The following is a 20,166-nucleotide window of genomic DNA, read 5'->3' as shown; positions in this document are numbered from 1 at the left end:
GTATTTGTGTTTTTGGTTGGTTTTGCGTTTGGATTTGGTTTGTTTTCGTTTTTTTTGTGTGTTGATATTGGTGTTTGTGGTTGGGTTTGTTGTTAGGTTTTTGTTTTCGTTTGCTTTTTTGTTTGTTTTTTCTTTGTGTTTGTATTGGTGTTTGTGGTTGTGGTTGTGTTTGTTGTTAGGTTTATGTTTTCGTTTGTATTTGTAATTGTGTTAGCGTTATGTTTGCGTTTTGTTGTTTTGGTTGGTTGTGGTTTGGGTGGGCAATGCCGGGTTTATGATGATTACTAAACACACAGGTAATGGTCTTTAACAGGAAGGGTTTTCACAGAAGCCAGAGCAGGGCCTGGCCGGGACGGCTAGTTTATTTATATTACTTGGAAGTGTAACAATGCATACTTAACTTGTAATGCATTCTAGATCTAGAAACGAATTAGATTCTTGATCTAAACCATAATGAGCCAAGATGTTACAAGTGTTTTGGTTTTTCCATCTCCACGAATTGGTGGAAAAATAAAATTACGTTAAACATGGTCAACCTGCGTTTTGTTATGGAATTATTTATTTGTCGTGTCATGAATGTCGTCTGCTATTTTTGACAATCCGTACTGCAAGTCATTGCCAGGTTAATATTTTGAATGGAAATTCTCAGCAAAGTCTAGACCTATGGCCCAATATAGATCTAGGATATTGCTAGATGGTAGAGCAATACTAAGTGAATATTGAATAGATCTAGATATAATTATAATCAGTACCCAATTCATTAAATGGGAACTAGAGCAGAGTTTCTTCCAGGTATCTCTTTTACCGCCCCCCCCCCCCCCCCGAACGGAATGAAATTTATATAATTTATATAGAAAATATATTTTTTTAACAGTGTCCGCCCCCCCCCCCCCCCGAAGAAAGTTTACCGCCCCCCCCCCCCTCCGAAAATTTCAAGTGCCCCCCGGAGAAAAAAGTCTGGAAGAAACACTGAACTAGAGATCTAGATCTAGGATCTCTACTATTCTCTACTCAGGCTGAGATTAAATTAAAACACTGACAGGTAAGCCTAGATTAAAAAAAAATTACATTGATATGAAACTTGTAGATCTTATTCTAGAATCTAGATTTAGATCTAGTAGGAATATATTTTGTTCTTTGCTTTTTAAAAAGATTAAAGCTTATGATTTTTAACAGTTGTAACTTAAGTTATACATTTTATAAAATTTATATAGATATAGATCTAGATCTATTATTAGTCCACACGATCTTTATAGATTTACATGAGAGTCTATATTTATTCTAAAAATCTATATAAAAATATTGAATGTAGATCTAAATCTAAATGTAAATAAAATATAATGTGGTGTGTCATTTGCTCCCCTAGTAGTCACATATTGTTGTTGGTACTCCAAGCCATTGTCACACTACCAACTCCTACTCATTTATTGCCACGTCATTTAGCCCTAGTCACATATTGTCACATTTACCCCTAGTCACTCATTATTACATTTACCCATAGTCATATGTTGTGACTTTTACCCTAAGTCACATATTAATGCAATTCATAAATTGTCACATTTACTTCTAATCACATATTGCCACATTCACTGAAGTGCAAGTCACATATTGTCACAAATACCCCTAGTGACACATTTTTCACACACCTACAAATTTCACACATTTTGCCTGTAGTCACATTAGTTTAAATAAATAATGAATATTTTTTTCCTGCCTCTCGTACAATTTATTACACCCTCTTAAATTGTCACACAGTGTCACAAAATTTGAACTGCACCACTTCTACCACATTACTACTAAAGATCATCAACTAATATTATCACCATTATAGGACTAAACTGAAATCCACCTAACAATAACAACGCATATATTATCTTAATTTGAGATAAGAAATGTGAAGGTAGTATTGTAGGTTTTGGAGGCATTGAGATACAATTTTTCCATCACTACAGTTGTTTTATTATGGAAGATGTAGAAAGTCAGGATGAGGAAACACATTTACTAATCCCACCAAAAGATGTACCAAATGGTGAGTTACTTGAGACTAAGAAGATTTGTCTTTTACTTACTTTACAATACTGTATTTTGAATATTTTAAAAGTAAAAAACTAATTTAATTTGGATTATTAATTTTGGTATTTATTTCAATAGTTTACAGAGGCGTAGTGGCCCCTCCCGACGCCGGGGACAAACTTTCAATTTATTTATTTTATATATATTTTTACATGTATAATTCAAAACTTCAGGTAAAATGAGCTTTTAATTTTTTTTCAACCCATTTTGACACGCCCTCCCCCCTTATCGCTACGCCTCTGGTTGTATAGTATGCATACTAGTATAATAGTAGTAAATGTAATGATATAGCCTGTCATCCAGCTAAGAAATAGACAATTGACAGTAGCTTTCAAGGCAACCTGATAGAGATTATTACTAAGATCATTACTAACGGCCCCTATTCAGCTTCCCTTATTTAGTATTAAGTGATTCTTATGAGAATCTAACTAATTCATAAACACAGTGTGTGTTAAGTATGAATACCTGAAACAGGAAGTAATTTTAAATCAGTACCTATGGTTGAGGTAGATTATGAATACACAACGGAGATAGAAGCCATCAGCGTGTAGCCATCTTTATTCGTTAACCGGAAGAGGAACAATGAATAGATAAATACAAGGGACATCACTCAATAACAACATTATAAATATAACTAATACAAGAAGAGTGAGTTCCCCTGACCTCACAAATCCCAATATGTTACATCCCTTTACCCTTAGTAAACACAACACATCTCTCAATAGAACAATTGACAGTATCCTAAAATCACCAATTATATTGTAACATGAACACTATGGTAGATTACATCCTTACAAACAATGCACAATATGTTACAACATAATTAAAATACAAAACAATGATGTCAAAGTCCTTTTGACCTTTAAAATCATAGGTCTAACTTATTTGGGACTTTGATTGTCCTGTTTGACCTTCTCAGTGGCTTTTGATTTGGTGACTCAATATTCTGACCATTTGGATTCTCTATCTCAGGAGGTCTAGGATTTAAATCATTAACTCCAGAATTTACATTTTCTGACTCCAGACTACTTGGTTCACTCATATCAACAGAACTTGGTTGTGGAACAAACTGAGTTGGTGTGAACTGATCAGATTTGGTGGGATTGATAGATTCACACTTATTATCTGCACAAGTTATTTTAACTGGTCTGCATGTCTACGGACAATAAGTCCATCATTTGTTTTTACTTTATAAGACACAGGTCCTGTACATTGAACAATTTGACCTGGTATCCATTTTTCCTTTCTCCCATAATTTCTTAGATACACATTCCCATTAACACCAAATTCTCTTTCAATGGATGTTTGTCATGATTTAATGGAACTATTTTTGAATTGGCATCTGAAAGTATTATGCTGTTATTCAGATCCTTAACTGACATAGATTTCTTTGATTGATCAATTTTCTCAGGTAATCTGATAGTGCTTTTTGGTAACCAAAAATACTGTTTAAAAGTAATATCCTGGACCATATCAATTTGCAACTGTGATCCAGTATTTGAAGTGGGTGTATTAAATGGCAAACATCTTTTTTTTCTTTTAATGTTACCCTTTTAGTTTCTGTAAGTGCTAATGATGTTAGCAAAGTTGTTTGATGATCACATTCCTTCTTACTAATGTATTCTCTTTAAAACATTTGAAATTGCCATATCACCATAATCATTTATTAAGTTACAAATACTTTGTTTAGGCAACTCTGACTGATAATGGACTGCATCTTCTCCATCTTTTATATTATCTTCACAAAGGTTTTTATTTCTTATTTTACATGGCCTTAAGTCATCATTCATAGACTCTTCAGGCCAACCATTCTTACAGTACTCATATACTTTTATTAAGCACTCATCTTTTTGTGTTTCTCTTTTAATATCATTCACATCTATATTGGGGTTATCCATGATAGTGAAGAGAACAAATACATCTTCTGGTACATATCTAAGGCTTTGGTTTTTTAAAGGTAATCTACTAAGACTATCTGCACTATTCTCAGATCCAGGTTTGTATTTCAATTCATAATTGTATGCAGTTAGTGTGATAGCCCATCTTTGAATTCTTGGTGAGGCATGCTCAGGTAGGGGTTTGTTTTCTCCAAATAAACCTAGCAATGGTTTATGATCTGTAAAGATGGTGAACTTCCTACCAAACAGAAACTTATGAAATTTCTTAACACCAAAAATGATGCATAAGCCTTCCCTATCTAACTGAGAATAATTTTTCTCAGCCTGGTTCAAAGATCTACTGGCAAAAGCAATGGGTCTGTCACCCTTCTCATCCATGTGGGACAAGACTGCTCCTACACCATCTGGTGAAGCATCACATGTTAATATAAGTCTTTTCCCTGGGTCATAGTGAGTTAGTAAGGTGTCAGAAGACAAAGCCTCTTTTGCTGTATTAAAAGCAGTATCTTGTTGTTTACCCCAGTGCCAAGTTGCATTTTTCTGTAGCAGCTTGTACAGTGGTGATAGTTTACCAGACAGATTCCCTATGAACTTTGCATAGTAATTTATCAAGCCCAAAAAAGCTCTTAGTTGTTGGGTATTTTCAGGTTTGGGTGCTTCTTTAATGGCTTTTGTTTTCTCAGGTTGAGGTCTGATGCCTTGCTTGCTTATTATATAACCAAGAAAACTAATTTCTGTCAGCATGAATTGACATTTATCTTTGTTTATCTTTAAACCTTTTTCACCAACAATTTTCAATACTTTATCAAGTGTTTTAAGATGTTCAGTGTCATTCTTACCAGTTATGTACACATTGTCAAAGTACACACAAACATTTGGAATATCCTTAAAAATACTGTCCATGACAGCCTGGAAAATTCCAGGGCTGGATGATATACCAAAACATAGTCTTTCATATTGGTAGAGTCCTTTATGTGTGTTTATTGTCGTATAGACTCTTGAATCTGGATGCAGTTCTAGTTGAGTGTAAGCATGACTAAAGTCTAATTCAGTGAATTTGTCTCCTCCTGCCAAATTCAAAGAAATTTCCTCAATGTTAGGAATAGGGTACCTATTTAGCTATATTTGCTTATTCAGTGTAGTTTTATAGTCTCCACAAATTCTTATAGAACCATCCTTCTTTAACACTGGCACAATGGGCGTTGCCCAATCGGAATAGTCTACCTTCTTTATGATGCAATTAGATTCCAATCTACTTAGCTCATTTTCAATTTTATTCCTCATTGCATAAGGTGGAATTCTAGCTTTGCAGTATCTTGGATTTGTGTCGTTAATGCTTATCTTCACCGTTCTATCATTTAGTAAACCTGAATTGCCAAAAACACTTTTATTTTCAGATATAACTTTATCTATTGAAGTAAGACTAGATTCTCTTGTATTGTTCAATGAACATATACTCTCCCAATTTAACTTAAGATTACTTAACCAGTTCCTACCTAGTAATGGTGGTCCATTTCCTTCAACCACAAGAAGAGGAAGTTTAACACTTTGACCATTATAACTTACATGAACCATACACTCTCCTATCACCGGAACATTGTCACCAGTGTATGTTGTTAGACACTTGTGACATGGTTGTAGAGGCACTGATCCTCCTGTGACAGCGTCAAAGTCCTTCTTTGTGATGACTGTTAGAGATGCTCCAGTGTCAAGTTGGAAGCTGGTGCTCTTACCGTTGATATAAACTGGTACATTGATGGGAGCATGACTTATTGATTTCACAGAGAACAGGTTGAAATCCGGCTGCGAATCAGTTTGAGAATTTTCACAGGTAGAGTGGTTCATTGGTTGGGTTAGGTAGTCTTGGTGAGAGTTAACATAGTACTGCCTATGGTTGCGGTACTGTCTTGACTGGCTAGATTTAGCAACAGACGAAGACTTTGCAAAGCAGGCCTTGGCAATGTGACCTTGCTTACTGCACTTATAACAAGTTGCAGACTTGAACTTGCACCGATGAGATGCATGGGGACCTTTGCATCGATGACATTTTTGATAATTATTACTAGATTTAGATCTAGGATTTGAACGTGCAGGCTGTTTAGCATAAGTTGGAATGCTCTGATGGGGTTGGTGTTTATTGACTAACCTGCTGTTTACTGCATGGATCTCTGAAGGTGCTAAAGATCTCGCCGCATCAGATGACTGCTGGAATGAAGTTGCAAGTTGTATTGCTTTTTCTAATGTTAGATCTGACTCGAGCAGCAACTTTCTTTGAACATCAGGGCTGTTTACACCTGTCACAAACTTTTCACATAGTTTGTCAGACAGCGTATCGCCGAATTAACAAAATTCACTTAAATGACGTAAAGCAGCAACATATTCTGATATTGACTCGTTTGGTTGACGAGTCCTACCGTCAAATCTAGCTCGACATAGAAACTTTGATGGGGTAGGCGCATGGTGGTCTGTTAGCAATTTGCTCAGCTCGTTAAAGCTCTTGGTAGTTAGACTAGCTGGTGCGCATAAGTCTTTTAGTAGCCTAAATTGTTGAGGCCCTATGACTGTTAACAAAACAGCTCTCTTTTTGGCTTCTATCGTCACGTTGTTTGCTTCAAGGTAAAAGCTTAACCTATCTAGATAATCCTGAATGATTTCATCATTCGAATCAAATTCTTTTATTTGGCCATACAGCGCCATTATTCTAGAAATACTTAGCTAATATGCTCTAGCAAACCTCTTTTTTGAATAATTAGGTGCTCTTTCTAGTGGATTATCCCATCCTCGTCGCCAGTTGAGGTAGATTAGGAATACACAACGGAGATAGAAGCCATCAGCGTGTAGCCATCTTTATTCGTTAACCGGAAGAGGAACAATGAATAGATAAATACAAGGGACATCACTCAATAACAACATTATAAATATAACTAATACAAGAAGAGTGAGTTCCCCTGACCTCACACATCCCAATATGTTACAATGGTGCTAAGGTGAATGATAATGTAAGCAAAGATGTATTTATGATACTATTACTAAAATAATAAACCGGGAGTGATCTCCCCTAAACTTTCTCGAATATTCTTATATAACACTACCTGGGATGGCAACTTGGAATAAAGACATGATTTTTGTTGACTTAAACTTTTAAAAATAGAATAAAATCTAGTAGAAAAAAGAATTGCACACCAAAACAAAATGTGCATAATAGTGCGCAATATTATTAGTACTTTATAAATTTACATGCATTTTTTGAGAAATCAGAAATAGCGTAAATTAATTCTTCCGGTCAACGGAAATTACTCAAAATTTGAAAGAAGGTAGAGAATTAGATCTTTTACTTACTCGTGAAATTTCATTTATCTATCTGAAATAGTACTCAAGTTATAGGCTTTTGAAAAATTCAAAGTAGAAAAAGTATCACTTCCGGTTATCGGAAATCGCTCAAAAGTTGATACGGATCTACGATTTTGATAAAATACTTATATATGAAATTTCATTAACCTAGCTGTAACGGTACTCAAGTTATCGTGTTTACACACACACAGACAGACACACAGATATACGGACAAGATTGCAAAATTATGTTTTTCCGTAACAGTGTGGTGTAAAACGTCGAGATTTGTAAAAAATCTCGATTTTTTTTGCATGACAACAAGACTTTTTCTATACTTTGTATATTCGAGAAAGTAAAAAAGCTTACTGGTAATCATAGTTTTTTACAAACAAAGGCAAAAAACAAAAATGTTCAATAATCAGATCTATAATAAGTTTTTAAAAAGTAATTTATATAGTCAAGATTTATGTAGTCAGGATAAGTAAAATTTAAAAAAAAAATGTGATGCTAATATTTAAAATAGCCTACATTTTTTAAAAACGAAACAAAATTAAGCCTTTTGTTTTTACTGTCACAAATTTTTAAAATACCAAAACATTTGTTAAAGTTTGAACCTCACGAAAAAAAAAAAATCTTGTGAACAAAGTAAGTCCTTAGGGCGTAGTGAGTTTAATTTATATGCAAAGGTAACTGTCTTCTTTTTCAATATTATACATGAGCAGTGAATGATCAGGGGCCTGTCAACTGTAAGCTTTATTTTATATGAAGGCACTTTTACAAGAAAACATCAGAAGTGTGTATGATACATTATATAAAAGCTTGAATAAAATATTCTCCACAGGACTGTAATTTTAATTTACCATTTTAAGTGTTTTTATTTGTAGGCCTGTTACTTTAATATTTCATTCTTAATTTTTCCATTTATGTTTTTTATTTACTGTTATGTATACGAAATTTTTTAATTTTTATTTTATATTTCTTTTATAAAATGTTTATTTTTAAAAGCTTAATTCATTATTTATATTACTAGATCTAAGTGCTTTACACGTTACTTAACCTCACTGCAAAAATATAAAAATTTAAATATGTAAAATTTTAACTGTCCATTATGACAACTACAAAAACTAGAATAATTACATTAACTTATTGAAATCTTATGTTTTTGATATTGTTAATGTTAAGATTTTTTTTTGTTTTAGGCCATCAAAATAATGGAACAGTCTCCCACAGACAGGTGTCCGTTACTGATGGACCTGTCAATCTCACATACACTTCCTCTGTTGACTTGACTACCTCCTCAAACAAAAGTCTGGAGCAGAAATTTAGACTCTTCAGGCTACCCTACAAAAAAAAGATGATAGTGGGCCTCTTGATTTTGTCCATGTTTGCCAGTGGGTGTGGCTTCTCTTTGCTGGCACCATTTTTTCCTCAAGAGGTAATGTATTGGTCAGTTTTGTTAATGGGCAGAGGGCAATGAATTAGCCAGATTTGTTAATGGGCAGAGGTTAATGTATTGGTCAGTTTTGTTAATGGGCAGAGGCTAATGGTTGTTCAGTTTTGTTATGGGCAGAGGGTAATAGATTGGTCAGTTTTGTAAATGTAAAGGGGGTCGAGGGTAATGGGTAGGTCAGTTTTGTTTATGGGCAGAGTGTAAGGGATTGGTCAGTTTTGTTAATGTAGAGAGAAGTTAGGATATAGCAGAGCTATACACCTTTTCTACTAGTATAACAAACATAATTGCATGTGAAACATGTATTCATTAAGCTTTTGTTTATTTTTTTAAAGAGTTAGTTACAGTTACAGATAAGGACATGAATCTACATGCACAGTCTGTGTGATGATAGTTATATTGTTTTAATCGGAGCAGAATTCACATAACTCTGTGGCTAGAATGCCTATGTACAGTGGGGAAAGAATGTCTAGTCATTGACTGGGTAGAATGTCTATTTACAATCTGGGCAGAATTTTACATTATGCTACACTTATAATGACTGTTTGAAATAAATACATTTAAACTGGTCATGTTCAACCACTAGTACAAATATGCAGATAGGAATAAATGCATGCATTGATCTGTTGTTTACAAAATCCTTTTCACTCCATTCCAGGCAGAAAAGAAAGGTGTTTCTAACACAGTCACAGGTTTCATCTTCAGTTCATTTGAGCTCATGATTTTCATTTCATCTCCATTCTTTGGTAACTATGTAAGTGATTACATGATCTTTATTTCTTCTCCATTCTTTGGTAACTATGTAAGTGGTAAGAATTTGTATTAATGTATCTAAAAGAAAAATAAAACAAAAACATTACTTTTGTTGATAAAAAAAAAGATTTTTGTTCCCTTCCTTTTCATAATTAAAAGTCCTTAAGGTAAATGGAGCTGGGTTACTTTGAACTAAGCTCATAAAGGGATTGTGTGGTTTTGATAAGGGTGTAAGTGTATTGACTTATGTTATTATTTTGATAAGAGTGTTAGCTTATTGACTTACGCTGTTTTGATAAGTGCTTGGAAGGGAGGGGAGAGGGGGGGGGGGTTTGAAATGTCCATGGATACTTGAAAGAAAATTAATGTATGGTTTATTGTCTGTACTTTCGTAGAAGACATGGTCTTTCAATTATTTTCATTTAATTATACTGGCTTCTATTAGTGTACCCAAATTGCTAAATATCTAAATTAATATATACCTGAATATACCTGAATTACTAATTAAAACCATCATCCTCCTAGCTGACCTGACATGGACAACTATATTAAATTAATTATTCTGTCTTCATACAGCTGACCAGGATTGGACCCAAGTTTATGCTAGTGTCTGGCCAGTTGGTTGCTGGAAGCTGCTCCATTTTGTTTGGGTTAGTTCCTTTCTTTTAAAGATATTTTTTTAAAAGAGTTGTAGGCCCTACAGTTTAGCAACTTGTCAGTTCCATATGCCTTTTAAAAAAATTCTATAAATTTGTATATGTGTATTTTTTTTCTACATAAGAAACCTGTTCAATTTCTATTGTTAGGTCTCTTAAAAATAATATATACTTTACTTTTTTACAGTCTGTAAGTAAGTTATAGTTGTATCATATTATATGTATCATATAAATGGGTTTCTGACATTATATGGAGGAAGCAAATATCATTGACATAAGAAATAATTCCACCCCTCCTCCAAAACAAATTCTTTATATTTCAGAACAAAACTGATTAACTGTTTTACATATAGATCTAAAGTTGATAACATTCTTTACATCGTATACATACTGTAAAACCTTCAGTTCTTGATTCTCTAAATAATTCATAAATATATTTTTTCTACTCCATTCTAGCACCTTAGACCGATGTCCACCTGGATTACCTTTCATCGTCGTTTGTTTTGCTTGTCGTTGTGTCGAGGCTCTGGGCGCGTCAGCTTTTATGGCATCGGGTTTTACAATCATCTCCTATGAGTTCCCTCAAAATGTTGCCACTGTTTTTGTGAGTTAAACACTGCAAATCTTTAATACCACGTTTACACTTGCGACATGTATACAATACAAGTCTAGAAAAAAGAACTTCACTATAGGGCCTAAGATAAAAGGGGAGCCTACTCACTCATTGCTGAGTTTTTTTTTCTAGACATGAATAGTATACATGTCGCGAGTGTAAACGCGGTATTAGATGTTGTTTAGTTACTTTACTTTCTAAGATGTTATTTAGTTTTTAAATAATAAGCCAACTACTTTTAAGCCCATCAATTTTTGACAAAGGAAAGACATGCAGACTGTAAATGCTGGTGTTTTAAAATAATTTTTAAAAATATATTTTTAAATTTATAATTTTAAAGATTTTAAAATTTTTAAAAAATCTTTACATTCAGTCAATTATAAATAAGGGACAGTTATTTTATTTATTGTAAACTGAAAAATATTCTTAGCTATCAAAATATGAATTTATAAAGACTTGAAAACCTGACAGTTGAAATAAAGTTAATCTGTTTCTGTCGCTTATCCTGGGAGTGTGGTAAATGTTTGCTATTATTTATGTTTTTCTAAACATGACCAATACAAATCTTTGAATACAGATATATTTGAATACCTTCTATTGCCATAATTGATGTATACAGTATACTTTCAATAGCTTAAAATATCATTGTTAGCTTTGGTTTACATTGCAGGCATTGCTTGAAATGGCTGATGGGATAGGTCTCATGACAGGCCCTGCTCTGGGAGGTTTTTTATACCAGGTAGGGGAGATAAAAAATGTGCTGGTAGTGTTTAATTCAATGTATACAAAAGGGAGGTAGTTTTGACAACTATTAACCTCTCTAAGTGTAATAACATTGTATTTACCATAACATTGTATAAAAACAATATATAAGAAGTGAAAAGAAACACAGATATATTACCAGGAAAAATAAAGGCCAGTAAAACAAAATCCTTAATCTATTCAGTCAAATTATTGGTCAGTATGCTTACAGCTATTTACCAAAATGAATTTAGCTTTAGGACTAATGACCCAAAAGATTTACTACCAAAAGAGCTAATTTCCTGAAAGGTCAAAAGCAGATTCCTCAAGAAATATTTACAAATTGCACCTGACATGATAGTTTCACTTTTCCTGTTTTGTGTCACATTACTACCTAGTGACATCACCACCTATTGTTTAACACTATAAATATATCTATTACGAATGCTATTCTGACAGCTGCAGCATTAGTGAACGCCCCGGGTTCGTTTTAGGATGGCTACTGACAGAAGTCAACTACTAATGAGTACACAACAACTCAACCTGGGCTCGTTAATGAAATCTAGGGGAATAGCACGATGAACTGAAATGACTCACAACGACTTTAAACTGTCAACAACTGTTTAATATGTGTACAAGAATAAAAATGACCCAGGGTCTATACAAAATGGTACAGACTCTAAGAGTACAAAAAATAAACTCAAAACTCTAACTTCCAGTTAATGAAAAATCACTAGGTATCACAGATGTGGCATTGGATAATAAACACAGCTAAAGGAATATTATTGAAAACACTGAATGGCAGTAGTAACTCCAATAATATTAATAGGGGACAAATTGCCGCTACAAACTATGTAACACAAAATGGCGTCACATACATGGCACACACTCTCGAAGTGTATCTTAGAAGACTGCCTAGAGTCTTTTCGTGCACGGGTTTTTAAATTAGTTCAGTACCAGGTGAGGTCACTCCAAAGTCATAAGACTATTGATCGAGGATCTACCAAGGTTCGAAAAAACCAATTAAATTTTATTGGAAAAATACTGGTGACTGTGCCACAATCCTCTCAAGGTCGATTACATAAACCAAAAAACTAAATTATATAAAAAAAATAAGACCTAAGTAGGTCACATATCAAACATCTCAAAATATTTTGGCTTACAAATTTATTTAATTTGAATGATTTAAACCACAAGAACAGCATCATTCTATTAAAAAAAGTGTAACTTAAAAGGCATTCTGGAATATCTAATTTTCTATTTTAAACACTTCTTTTAGGTAGGAGGGTATGGGTTGCCTTTCTTTGTTGTTGGAACTCTTAATATACTCACAGGGATTGGTACAGTCATGTTTTTTCCTAAACCACAAGGTAACACTCTTTAAGATATATATTTTTTATTTATTAGGTGAATAGATAAGCATATTTTTTTTAAATCTGTAATTATTATTATAGTCACAGGGATTAGAATATTCAGTTTCTTCCTAAACCACAACAGGAAGTTTTAATCAGGATATTTTGTTTCATCATTTTTATTCTTCATTCATTTCATTAAATTTTGAGATATTTCAGTGTGTTGGGTACTGTATTGGGTATAATGAGTCTTATAGTAAGGTAATTAGCAAGCATTGTAGAGAAGCTCTGCCTGTCTTTTGATATGTGTACTTCTTAAAAAAAAAAAAAAATTCTCAGCCATAACACCATTGATAACGTTGTCTTTCAACATTTATCACATTTATATTTAAGTATTGTATTACATAAAAAACTATCTTTGCTTACAACATTCATGCATGTGATGTTCTTTTCTTAACATCAAGACCTGTTGTAGCTTTACATTGTGACTCTCTTTCAGAACTGGAGAAAGAAAGAAAAACAAGTTTCCTGTCCTTGTTAAAGAGTCCAATGGTTTGGTTCACTGGACAGAGCATCATGATGTGTTCTCTGGGCATTTTTTTCCTTGACCCCACACTGGCCAAACACTTGGAGCAGGTGATTTAATTGTTTTACTTCTTTAATCTGACTGGTCATTACCATAATGGATAAAAAAAAACAGGATCAAAATGGTAATAATAAATCATTACTGTTCTGTTAAAATTGTTTTCTTGAAGTTAAAGAAGGGTAAAAAATTAAAAAAAAAAAAAAATTGTATTAGTAGGTATATTTAATATATAGATTTTCATCATGTAATTGTGACACATATCACAATTATCACTATTAGAGGTCAATTCTTGTGTTTGCTGGCCTTGCACAGTATTGTCCCTTTGTTGGATGACAATATAATTTCTCTTAAAGTACTTTAAGATCTTTAGCAATTTAATTTAATATTTGTATCTTTCTGCTTAATAAAATAAAATAATAAAAACTTCATGAAAAAAAAACATACATTTAACAATTCTTTTTTCTTTTATTACAGTTTGATTTATCAACAGGTATTATTGGGCTAATATTTTTTATAGCTCCATGTCTGTATGCAGTTACCTCACCAATATGGGGATATATCAGTGATTCTAAGGTATGATCTGTTTTGTGCAGTACTTTGATTAAAAAGACAGTTTATGATTGATTTTTACTAGAAAGCTTTTAGTGAGTCACATAGAAAGTTTATTTAGGTTTTCACACTTTCCGTTTTTAAAAGCATAAAAATAATGTTAAACTTACGCTCTTATCCAATTTACTTTGCTATTATGGACCTACTACACATAATTAAATGTGAGTGTAGTAGTTGAATTTCACATCAGTTCCATGGTATCACTGATTTTACCCAACTTTAATGGGGTTCCCAGAATTATACAGCAACCAGAAATCTGCGCAAACGGAAAAGTGTGGAAATTCAAACTAATTATAATTAAACACTTTAATTTTGTCCTATTTCATGGAAATAGTTTTATTATGCTACAATGTACATGTGATAATACTTGGTTAATGTCTTTAAATGCTCGATTTAAGAAAAACAAAATGTGTGTGTGCTGTTTTTGTTTGCGCAGTTTTCTTTTGAGCACCTTTCATATTACCCTCTAATGAATGCTTGTATTGAATTGGGGATGGGGGAGGGGGAAAAAGGGGAAAGAGAGAGAGAGGGAGACAAAATTTTTTGTCTGTTGTAATTATTGAAACAACAATTGTAACATAAAACAATAAACAAGCCCCAAATCCTCTCTCCTACCCCAGGGGATAGAAAAATTTTAACTCTCAGACTTCTACAAATCAAAAGGTACATGGCTTTTTTTAAATTTAAATTTTGCAACTTAAAAGTTTAATTTATTATGTGGTTCCATGATACAATTTTTTATTTCCAGAATATCAATGGTTCATTGATCACACTGGGTAACCTGATGTGTGGGATTGGTCTCATTATTGTTGGACCCAGCCCTTACCTCCCCTTTCTACCTAGGTGGGTTATCACATTAGACTGTAGATCTAGGTGTACATTGAAATCTAAAGCCTAGTTAAAAGAAATCATTGTAACGCAACACCTTATTTTATGTGGTACTTTAAAGTTAAGTTGAGGGGTGTAAATTTGAATGATTGGATTGGGTTAAGTATCATCCTACTTCCTTGATAAAAATTATTCAATATTATATGAAAATAAATGAAAATTAAGTCAAAACATTTTCATAGAAATTTTAATTGACTTTGACCAGTAATATAATTAATAAGTCACCAAATATAAAATGTAACTAGGCAGACAATAATATTTAAGTCAATGCAGCTAGTCAATTCAATATAGATTATAATTAACTTTGACTGGTAATATAACTAGCAAGTCACCAAATGAGATATGTATATAAAAACAATTCATATACCAGAGACACAATGATATTCAAGACAATTTAACAGTGTTAATTTTAATATCATAATTCTTTGTTGCAAATTTATTGGGCATGTTTAATAAAAAAAAACACAACTTCTCTTTACAGTGAATTGTGGGTAATTATCATAGGCCTTGTAATATTAGGAATGTTCTATGCCGTGGCTATTGTTCCTGCATTGAACTGTTTGCTAATTGGTGCAGTGTAAGTCATTCAGTACTCTTCATTAATGCTCATCGCTAAGTTATTTTTGTTATGAAAATCAACTCATTTCTGAATTACATGCCAGCCGGCTATATGCTCTAGAATTTTATCTTAGAATTTAAATTTTAGTTCATGTTACATAATTTTGATATTAAAACATTTTTGATTCATAAAAAATGACTTCTTTAATTTTAACAAATGGGAGATAACTTTATCACCAATTTTGTGTTCAATTCTAAAATTTGAAATATTTGCTAACCTGAAAATAAAGCTATCATAAATAAAATTTTTTTAATTAATTTAAAAGTGTTTTAAGAGGAAAGTAATAAAAATAATACATTTTTCTATCATAGACCTGTTAAACTCAGAATTCTTGAAAATGCAAAAAAAATATGTAAGGGAATTAACGCTTGCTTAAATTTGAATCCTCAGGGAAGTTGGTTTTGAAAACAATATTGACACATATGGTGTTGTTGTTGGTTTATTAAATTCAATCTTTTGCCTTGGGTAAGTCTAGACTCACGGCTTGCTGTACATATTAGTAAAATGATACATTTGCTGAGCAAAATTTAATGACAGCACACAAAATAAATAAAATGGTTTTTTCTCCCTATTTTATTTATTTTACAGTTCTTTCATTGGTCCCATGCTTGGTGGTTTTCTGATTGAGGAAATGGGCTTTCGATATGGTGCTACGCTAATTAGTGGTATTTATTTTTTTGTGGTGAGTAACTTGTCAGTCATGTAAGTGTCTTGTAGTGACTTAGAACAAAGGCCTCTGACAAAATCTCCTGACACCTTCACCCAATGTTTTAAATTGGTCTTAATAACCCTTACATAAAGTTATTTGATCATCGCAAGAACTTGTTTTGAAATTTTAAAATAAAAATAATTTATAAAAATCTTTGGTAGATGATTTGTTGCGGTGGATTTTTCCTGTGTCGACATTTCAAGGCGAGGTCATGTGGGACATTTATTTATGAAATGTTGAACACAGATGACGAATGTGTCAACAGCGACTACCTAACCGTGTCTCAGGTATGATGTCCCCTTACGTTGGAGGGGATTAAAGTAGAGCAGCATTTGGGCAGTGGGACAGTGTTGTTGAATGGTAGAGCATACGACTGCAAACCCAAAAGTGTCAAGTTCGAATTCCGGTTCAAGTTTGTAAATGTCTCTGAGTCCACCTAGCTCTAATAGGTACCTGACTCATGTTAGGGAAAGTAAAGGCAGCTGGGAATAGAGCTGACTACACTATCCCTTCATATGCCGAGATCACAGAAATGGGTGAGCCCTACTTCACCTGCCCCACGGACCATCAGATTTGAAAGGGAACTTTACTTTTTACTTTCTCGTATATACGAAGTATAGAGAAAGTCTTGTAATCGTGGGAAAAAAAATCGAGATTTTTACAAATCTCGACGGAAAAACATAATTTTGCAATCTTGTCCGTATGTCTGTGTGTCTGTCTGTGTGTCTGTCTGTGTGTGTGTCTGTCTGTCTGTCTGTCTGTCTGTGTGTCCGTGTGTAAACACGATAACTTGAGTACCGTTACAGCTAGGTTGATGAAATTTCATATATAAGTATTTTATCAAAATCGTAGATCCGTATCAACCGGAAGTGGTACTTTTTCTACTTTAAATTTTTCAAAAGCCTATAACTTGAGTACTATTTCAGATAGATAAATGAAATTTGATATGTGAGTAAAAGATCGAATTCTCTACCTTCTGTCAAATTTTGAGTAATTTCCGTTCATCGGAAGTACTTATTTACGCTATTTCCGATTTCTCAAAAAACGCATGTAAATTTATAAAGTACTAATAATATTGCGCACTATTATGCACATCTTTATTTAGCGTTCACTTGGTGTGCATTTCTTTTTTCTACGAGATTATATTCTATTTTAAAAGTTTGAGTATTTAAAATGGATTAAAAATCATGTCTAGAAGTCTATATCCCGAGTTGCCATCCCCCGTAGTGTTATATTAGAATATTCGAGAAAGTTTAGGGGAGATCACTCCCAGTTTATTTACACTGAGGACATTATTTGTGCAGATCTCTCATCATTGAAGGGTTTGGAGTATATGATGTAGAGACTGACAGTGTCTGCTCAGTGGAAACAGAAACATCTTTTTAGCTGTAGATAGTATTAGCCACTGATGAAACAGTTGACACAGTTGTTTTGCTGCTTTAGAATGATTTACTGCTACCAAATTTAAGACTTGCCGGCTCATCAGACAAATTTAAGACTTGATGGTTGATTAGACAGATTTAAGACTTGGTTTATCAGACAAATTTAATATAATTATAGTCTGAAACTATAAAAGAATAATCTTTTTCTAATCATAATTTATTAATCGGATGATGCATTGTTAAACTGAAAAAGAATTGTAAAAATTAAATTCATTTTAATTGTAATTTTACTTAGCAAGTTATTAATCAACAATACAATGTACATTTACAACAAACCGTACACAAATTTCATACTCTTAAAAAAGTAAATGTCACAAAGATGCAAATTATATACTCAAACAAATTTATTTCACAAAATCCTCTACCCACTTTTTACCATGCTGTCTGTTTGTGGTTGCATACTTTTTTTGGGAGCATGTATTACAGATTGTTATTTAATTAAAAACATAATTTTCAGTTAATATCATTTTAAAAAAAAAAAAAAAAACAACCTATGGGCTACTTGTGACAAATGTTTGTATTTAGGAGAAATGTTGAGGAACCTACCACTACAACTACATGTTTTAATGTAAATGAAGTAACTCTCGCTTGTTATATGTTATACATTTTGTTGAAATAATACCTGAAGAAATGATCAAATTTTATAATCAACACTTAGCAATTTCAATTTTTTATCTATTGAAATAAAATTCATTCAACTACTTTAAAAAATTTGATTTTAATTTTTTAACAATATATTAATTAATATGACAAATTTGAAATCAGTATTAAAATAAAATAAACCTGTAAATTGCATTTAGTACCAATTGTAAACACAAATATAAGCCCTTAATATTTAAATCTAAAGCCAATTATTTTTTCTCCGTCACATATTTTTTAATGACTCATAAATTTATTTATAAACAATTGTAAAAAATAAGGATTTAACAGTTTTTAATTTTAGTTTTTCTACCTTCATTTTGATTATATATTTTTTTCTGTTAGAACTACTTTATGTCTTATTATCTAATTAACTTTCCATTGTTTATACAGTTGTTAAATTCCTGCCCTGTGTATTTGTAGATTAAAACTAAAACATGCTGAACTCTGCTGCAGCTACAATTGTTTACATTGTGTTAAATTTAACACAGAATTTTAACATGTTCTCATAATTTTTACATTGATTTACAATAATGTACATGCTATATTTATTTGAATAATGAAAACATGCATGATGAATTCTTCTTCTTCTTCGTTCTTAATTATTAGTGTTGAAGGTGATCGAGATTTATCTGCCAGTGCGTTTGAACTCGAGACTTTGTTCGAATTTATCAACCATGAGCTTTTTGCCGACTCGACCACGCCTCCAACACAATTAAGCGTTACGTGTCAACTGGTTATGCGCCATTGAGACCATTGACTCCTGCTTTTTTTTTTTTGGATTTGCTTCCATAGCCTTTGTCCAACCAAGAACAAACTACAAGGCAGCAGTTGTTTAATTTTGGAGTTGTCTCTCCTAGAAGAGTGGCTGTCCCCAGCTAACGAGCCTCATCTGCCCGGGGGTTTGAACTCGAGACTTTTCGATTTTGTAAAGATATAAGATTAAGTCAATATTGTAAAAAAAAACAACAACTAAAAGTCAATAAGTAGGTTACTTTATTTATTTGTTCCATGACGTTATTTAAGTTGCCAACCCACCAGTAATGTTTTCTTTTACTTTAAACCTTCCAGTAAGTTGAAACTAGAGTGATTTGTCACTTGGTCTGTTGGCGTGTCTCAGGTTGGAAAATCTTTCACCTGATTCCAGGGCATGGTTTCTTTCAGACATATTTCTCCTGGGTGAGGAGGGCACTTGAAACTTCATGGGGGCGCCCTTAAATTCCTGGGGCAGACACTGGTTTTCCAGAGGCGTAGCGACCTAATCCGGCGCCCGGGGCGGACTATCAATTTTGCGCCCCCGCCCCATTTCTATAAATAGTTGTTCCTGTCTGTGAAAAAGTGCACCCCCCACCCCAGTTGGGAAGATTTGTAGCGCTTCTTACCAGTTACTATCCTGAAACAATTTCTATTTCGGTGTCACAAAGTTGTTAAACCTGTGTGTGAAGCCTTGTAGTCGTTTATTTTTCGAAGCTTTGACAGTATATAATTCGATGCTTCAGCTTAAAATGAGCTTTCAAATTAATTTCTCTACCCCTTTTGGCGCCCCATTAAGGTCGGCGCCGGCCCACCCCTAGCTACGCCTCTGTGGTTTTCTATAGAAATTAATTTCATCCGAAGAGGAAAGAAGTGAGGTGGGATGGATTGATGTAGGCATGCCTGAAAAAGACTGCTCATAAAGTGCCCATTAACTGCGGACACAACTCATCTAGGAGAGAAAACGCCAAAATCATAAAACCGCTGCCGGGCCATAAGGCACATGACATGCAGAGTTTCTCTCAGGCATCTCTTTGGGGGGGGGGGGGGCAAA

At 33.3% G+C, this 20,166-nt stretch overlaps 1 protein-coding gene across 1 annotated transcript; it reads left to right on the top strand.

Annotated features, from left to right (window-relative positions):
- Positions 1–1,962: 1,962 nt before the first annotated feature.
- On the top strand, positions 1,963–16,571 carry LOC131940310 (MFS-type transporter SLC18B1-like). Its single transcript, XM_059298962.1, has 14 exons — positions 1,963–2,029; positions 8,502–8,737; positions 9,411–9,506; positions 10,082–10,155; positions 10,618–10,765; positions 11,445–11,513; positions 12,795–12,885; positions 13,367–13,503; positions 13,928–14,026; positions 14,811–14,905; positions 15,432–15,527; positions 15,960–16,034; positions 16,158–16,251; positions 16,440–16,571. The coding sequence occupies exons 1-14, from the start codon at positions 1,963–1,965 to the stop codon at positions 16,569–16,571; spliced, it is 1,509 nt and encodes a 502-aa protein (XP_059154945.1).
- Positions 16,572–20,166: the final 3,595 nt, after the last annotated feature.

Source organism: Physella acuta, unplaced genomic scaffold, assembly GCF_028476545.2.
Source record: "Physella acuta isolate Inbredline_101_S28 unplaced genomic scaffold, ASM2847654v3 ptg000315l, whole genome shotgun sequence".
Taxonomy (NCBI): Eukaryota; Metazoa; Mollusca; class Gastropoda; family Physidae; genus Physella; species Physella acuta.
This window is presented reverse-complemented; position numbering and strand designations above follow the sequence as displayed.

What these genes read in the sequence shown, in the direction of transcription:
- LOC131940310 (XM_059298962.1), top strand. Translation starts at nt 1,963, where the DNA reads ATGGAAGATGTAGAAAGTCAGGATGAGGAAACACATTTACTAATCCCA. An exon ending in CACCATTTTTTCCTCAAGAG is followed by an intron (nt 8,738 to 9,410) that starts GTAATGTATTGG and finishes ACTCCATTCCAG; the next exon opens with GCAGAAAAGAAAGGTGTTTC. An exon ending in AATTCAATCTTTTGCCTTGG is followed by an intron (nt 16,035 to 16,157) that starts GTAAGTCTAGAC and finishes TTTATTTTACAG; the next exon opens with TTCTTTCATTGGTCCCATGC.